The sequence below is a fragment of the Canis lupus genome, chromosome 15 (genome assembly GCF_011100685.1).
Source record: "Canis lupus familiaris isolate Mischka breed German Shepherd chromosome 15, alternate assembly UU_Cfam_GSD_1.0, whole genome shotgun sequence".
Lineage (NCBI taxonomy): Eukaryota > Metazoa > Chordata > Mammalia > Carnivora > Canidae > Canis > Canis lupus.
In genome coordinates, this window is record NC_049236.1 from 51,173,181 (window position 1) to 51,179,180 (window position 6,000).

The 6,000-nt window shown below is 56.5% G+C and overlaps 1 protein-coding gene across 1 annotated transcript in view; it reads left to right on the plus strand.

Annotated features, from left to right (window-relative positions):
* Positions 1–4,526, plus strand: part of FHDC1 (FH2 domain containing 1) — a 41,346-nt gene extending 36,820 nt beyond the window's left edge. Inside the window, 1 exon segment of the mRNA XM_038559051.1 lies at positions 213–4,526. Coding sequence (XP_038414979.1) covers positions 213–2,171 — 1,959 coding nt within the window. The 3' untranslated portion in view covers positions 2,172–4,526.
* Positions 4,527–6,000: the final 1,474 nt, after the last annotated feature.

Genomic DNA, 6,000 nt, shown 5'->3' on the forward strand with positions numbered 1-6,000 from the left:
GCTCTTGCTGTTTTTTTTTTTTTTTTTTTTTTTTTTTTTTTTTTTTTTTTTTTTTTTTTTTTTTTTTTTTTTTTTTATGATAGTCACACAGAGAGAGGCAGAGACACAGGCAGAGGGAGATCTTGCTGGGTCTTAAGGCAGGTGGCTGTGGAATTGCACGCAGGTCCCTTGTGTCTCATGTGTCTTCGGGCTTCTCTCCACCCCTCCCTCAGGACAACCACGACCGGGCTGTGCAGGAGCTGAGGCGGCTGCAGCGGCTGAAGGAGCTGGAACAGAAGCGTCGCTCCTGGGCAGCTGGGGAGCTTGGGGGATTTTGCCGGAGCAGCAGTGAGAATGACGTGGAACAGCTGACCAAGAAGGGCACAGAGGACCTGCCCCCCTTCCTGCAACCCAGGCCCGTCAGCCCCTCCTACCGACCTCCTAACACCCGCCGCTCCCGCCTTTCCCTGGGTGCTTTCGCTGACCGGGAGCTGCTGACCTTCCTGGAAAGTTCCACCGGCAGCCCCGAGGAGCCCAGCAAGTTCAACAGCTTGCCCCGGAGCAGTCCTCGGCAGGCCCGGCCCACGCTGGCCTGGATGGAGACTGGGGACCCGAAGGCCCAGGACCCCGGCCAGGCACATAGACCTCAGGCCTCCGGGGGCCGAAAGGAGGACCCCGAGCCGCCCTCATCATCTTGCCAGAGCCAGCTGTCCGCCCTCCGGCCTGAGGACCCTACGCCCGCCTTCCCCCGAGTTCGGCGCAGTGGGGTGAGCATCCTTCGAAAGAGGAATAGCGAGCCCGTGGGCCTGGGCCCGGCCCGGTCCCCTCCGCTCTCGCCGTTGGCTCTGGGGATTAAGGAGCACGAGCTGGTGACAGGGCTGGCTCAGTTCGACCTGCAGGGACCCAAGGGCCCAGAGGAGGTGCCCAGGTTGACCGCGAATGACCTCAGCTCCAGGGCGCCCGTGTCTCCGGGGGATGGGAGCGAGCCGTCGCTCAGTGCCAGCCACAGCGGCCTGAGGCCTGTGGGCACAGGTGCCCCGGGCGGTCTCAGCCCAGCCCTGGAGGGGGAGGAGGACCCGGCGGCCCCCGACGAACCCAGTGGCAAGGCTCTAGTATCTGTGGGCAGCAGCGACCCTGAGAGCAAAGACGCGGGGTCTCTGTTCTACGTCTCGGACGCCACCGACTGCTCGCTGACCCTGGACTGCTCGGAGCCGGGCGAGGCGGGCGCGGGGGATGGCTCCCTGTCCTCGGGGGCCGGGGAGCCGGGCAGCCAGGTCTCCTCTCACCCCACCTCCAGCCCCGTCGGGGAGGCCTCTGCCCCGGGGTCCGAGGAGAGCCCCCCCGCCCGCAGGGACAGCCTCCCCGGGGACAGGCCCGCCAAGGGGAAGGATGCGGCGGCCGCCAAGAGGAGCTCGGTCAGAGAAGCGCCCCAGGGCGCCCCCAAGGCCAGCCCCGCCCGGCGCAGCCAGCCGGCGGCCCCCAAGGCCGTGCGCACCCTGACGGCCTCGGAGAGCGAGAGCATGCGCAAGGTCGTGCCCATCTCCAGGGCCGGCCGCGCCCCCGGCCCCGCGGGCTGGAAGCGGCCCCCGCGGGAGGCGCCGGGCGGCCGGGGGCCCTCGGACGAGTCTCCGCGGCAGGCCTCGGCGGGGGCGGGGGCGGGGGCGGGGCCGGGGAAGGAGCCCCCCCTGCAGCCGCGGGGCTCGCTCAAGAAGCCCAGCGCCAAGCCCCTGCGGAACGTCCCCAGACAGAAGCCCGAGGAGAACAAGATCTGCCGCTCCGGCCCGCAGGGCCCCGACAGCCCCGAGGAGGAGCCCCCGGCCCCGCCGGCCCCCAGCGCGCCCCGCGCCCCGCCCCCCGTGCCCAGCTTCGCCCGCAACACGGTGGCCTCCTCGTCCCGCTCGCTGCGCGCCGACCCCCCGCCCGGGCCCAGGGCGCCCGTCTCCAGGGCCGCGTCCCAGCGGCAGCCGAGGCCGAAGGGCGGCCCCGAGGACGCGGCCCCCAGGGACGGCGGCGCCCTGCGGCGGGCCAGCAGCGCCCGGGCCCCCAGGAGGTGGCCGGAGGCGGCGGCGGCGGCGGGGGCGGGGGCGGAGGCCCCCCCGAGGGCCCGGGCGCCCGGGGACCGCGCCTCCCTCCGCCTGAAGCCCTCGGAGCGGGCCGCGCTGGGCAGGATGCTCGAGCCCCTGCGGAAGTGACGGCGCGGGGGGACCGGCCCAGCTCCTGTCGCTGACGGTGCAGCCGCCCAGGCCCGGGGACCCCCGCCCCCGGAGGCCCCTCCCAGAGCAGGGACCCCGCTCGCGTGCACGGGGGGAGATGCCGTTCTTACCCGCTGGGTAGAAAGGAAAGAAAATCTCGGCCAGTTTTTATATGTCCAACTTCTTTTTTAATATCGCAAAGTATTTTAGTTCCTTTGCAGAATGCAACGCCTCCTAGGGGAAGAAACAAACAAACAAACAAAGACAACACCCTCAATATGAAGACCTGATTCTCCCGCGTTCCGGGCCTCGGGTTCCACGTCCCGCTCGCCGTCCGCTGCTGCCGGCTGGACTCCCCGCAAGCCCCGGGCGTCGGGTGCGGGCGTCGGGGTTGGCACCGTCTCCCTGAAGGCCTCCGCCTCACTCAGCTGTGTGGGACTTGGGGTGAGGGTTGCGTGGGAGCAGGAGCGACAGAGCCCGGCCCAGGGAAATCACTGCGTGGAGATGGGGTGCTCCCGTGCGTTCAGGGCAGCTGCGGTGGGCAGTGCCTTCCTGCAGACGGATCGCGGCCTCCCGCAGGATGCTGGGTCTTCCTGGACTTACAAGTCCCTATTTTAATGAAAAGGCATCAGGGGCTCCTGAGCGGAGCACGTCTTCCCCTTCGTGTTTTCCCATTTATGTATCTGTGTAAAACTGAGTGAAGGCTGCTAAGACTTGGGTTCACTCTCGTTTCGGGGAAGAATGAACCCTTCCGTCCCTGTCCTCTCCCTCCCTCCTCTCTGCCTGCAGCCAGCCCTCCCTTCTCTTGCCAACCCCACATGGAGCCTGGAGAGTGTAGATCTGCGTCCCGGATGATACTTGTTAATGTTGACATCTCTTCTTTGGTACAGTGGTTTTTAAATCCTGAGAAAAACCAAACCAAGTTTTTAAAAACAGACCAAAAACAGAAGAAAAACTGCTTTTAGGAGAATTTATATTATCAGGACATTTTTGGGGGGGGGAGGCTTTATTCAAAAGAAAGGAGAGGAAAAAAAACATTTACTGTTTCTACTCACTGCCCATTTCACTACTTCCTTTTGAGACTAATTAGGAAATGAGGAGATTCTTGAAACTTTCTTGTTATTTAAAGTTACTCCCTGCCCTTTTCCACTTTTGGTCACTTAGTGAAACCTTAGTGAAACCTTACTTTAGATCCAACGGTGGTAGATGGATTTCAGCAAATCCATGTGGTTGATGTTCCAGTCTTCATCCTCAAGAATGTTGCCTTCCATCCAAATTAATTGGAAAGTTTGAGCTTCCATAAGTCAGCTAGATTGAAACGGTAAGCTTTATGGCTAAATAAGTAAGGCACCTGATCACAAAACCTTATAAAAATGGCCTTGAGTAGATATTTCCTTGGCCCCACAAAAATGGTTATGGAAATCCTGCACTGCTTTTCATCATCTCAAAAAGTCTTAAGAAATCATATATTTAACCACGCAGACAACAACGTTCAAAACATAGGGCCCATGGGTGGCTGGAAATGGATGAAAGAGGTCAAAAATTGGTGGATAGTGGGGTGCCTGGATGGCCTGGTCGGTTAAGCATCCGACTCATGATTTTGGCTCCGGTCATGATCTCAGGGTCATGGGATTGAGGCCTGTGTTAGGCTCCGAGCTTAGCACCGAATCTGTTTGGGGTTCTCTCTCCTTCTGCCCCTCCCCCAACCAATGTGCACTCTCTCCCCCTCCTCCCTAAAATTAAAAAAAAAAAAAAAATTTGTGGATATTGGTGGGGTCAGGACCTCCAGGTAGGATCCTGGCAACCAGGGTTCCAGTCCCTGCTCTGTTGCTAATGCTATGTGACTTTGGCAAATCTCTCCCTCTCCCTAAGCCTCTGCTTCCCAGCCAGAGAAGTGGGAACATGGCCTCAGTGATGGTTTCTAGAGGTTTCTCTAGCTCCAAGAGTCCAAGTTACTACAGACAACCAAGACCCATCTACCCCAGGACCAGCTTCTCCAAACTGACCGCCAGCACCTCCATAGCAGAGGCCTCATGTCAAAGGCCTGCTCAGAAGGAAGCACCTTCAGAACATATTGTTGCTTTGAAACCTAATAAGCTGAGTTTCTTGAGAAGCGGGGTTTTACTTAACCCTTGTGGAGCTTCTGTGTATGCATCTGTATGAGCAGGTGATCATTCTATTACCTTTTATCGGTAGTAAGCTTTGAAAAATAATTTAAGTATATAATGGAGAAATGTAAATAAGTTTCTATATAAGTTGTTTAAGATGAACTGAATGTATTTAAAGGTCCATTTATATGTTCTTTTATGTAACATGTAGCTTAATAAAGTTCCTGTTTATGGGAGTTGTGGTTTATCTCGACTTACTGTGTTGATGGGTATGTGTGTGTGAACCTTGTGGAATAGTATATAATTTCCTGCACACAGAAAAGCCCGGATGCAGGAGGTTTGGGATACAGCGATCTTGTCCTCAAAAGGCTCAAGAGTCAAATTGGGCTGTTGGTGTGTGTCTTCTCTGTGGCCCAGAAACTTTAACTGAAGGCCCAGAGAGCGGGCCTGGCGCCAGACCTGTGGGAATGCAAGCATGCATCTGACATGCAGGCCGCGGATGGAATGTTCAGCACCTCGTACATGCTCGCATTATTCCATGTTTTGGGCCAAGCTTTGTGTAATCTCTGTGGGGCCAGCAAGTCTGGATCTGCCCCTATGTGTCCTCATGCATTTTGGCTCGGGACACTATTGGGAAATCACAGCTCACTTCTGCGGCTGCCTCCGGAATGAGCAGAGGGAGGGAGGGGTGGTTTGGTTTGAATGTACTGCTGGTGCTTAATATGAGAAGAAAGGGGAATTGTTCGGAAGATGCACCTCATACCTCAGGGGTTCATGTCAGGTGTTAGTCCCAGCTACTCTCTGGCTTTGTCTGAAGTGGTTTAGAGCATGATCCCTGGGTCAGGCACCACCGGAAGAGTAGATGAGGGGCGCCTGCTTGGCGCAGTTGGTTCAGCACCCAACTCTTGCTTTTGGCTCCGATCTTGATCTCAAGATTGTGAATCCAATTCCCACGTGGGGCTCTGCTCAGTAGCTCAGTGCGGAGTCTGCTTCAGATTCTCTCTTCCTCTTCTTCGACTCCTCCCACCCTAGCCCCTGCTCATGTTCTCTATCTTAAATAAATAAATCTTAAAAAAAAAAAAAAAAAAAGTAGATGATGTCCTTATGAGTTGCTATCTGCTCCGTGGACTCTCAGAGCCTGATTTTGCCTGTTAAAAGCTGGTCGGGCTGCTGGACTCCCTACTATACGTTCAACCTGTTAAACCAGGGGTTGCATCAACCAAAAAAAGACTCATAGTGGATCTCAAGTAGTTTTCTTTGTACCTTTTTATTTTGTGGCTTTCACGAGGAATCTGTGTTCCAGTCCTCTTGAAGATGTATGTTGAGTTTGTTTATTTTATATTTATTTTTTTTAAAAGATTTTATTTATTTATTCATGAGAGACACAGAGAAAGAGGCAGAGGGAGAAGCAGGCTCCATGCAGGGAGCCCGATGCGGGACTCGATCCCAGGACTCCAGGATCATGCCCTGGGCCAAAGGCAGATACTCAACCACTGAGCCACCCAGGCGTCCCGAGTTTGTTTATTTTTAAAAGATTTTATTTATTCATGAGAGACACAGAGAAGCAGAGACACAGGCAGAGGGAGAAGCAGGCTCCTCGCAGGGAGCCCGATGCAGGACTCGATCCTGGAACTCCAGGATCACACCCTGAGCCGAAAGCAGACACTCAACAACTGAGCCACCCAGGTGCCCCTATATGTTGAGTTTAAAGGGGCCACAGT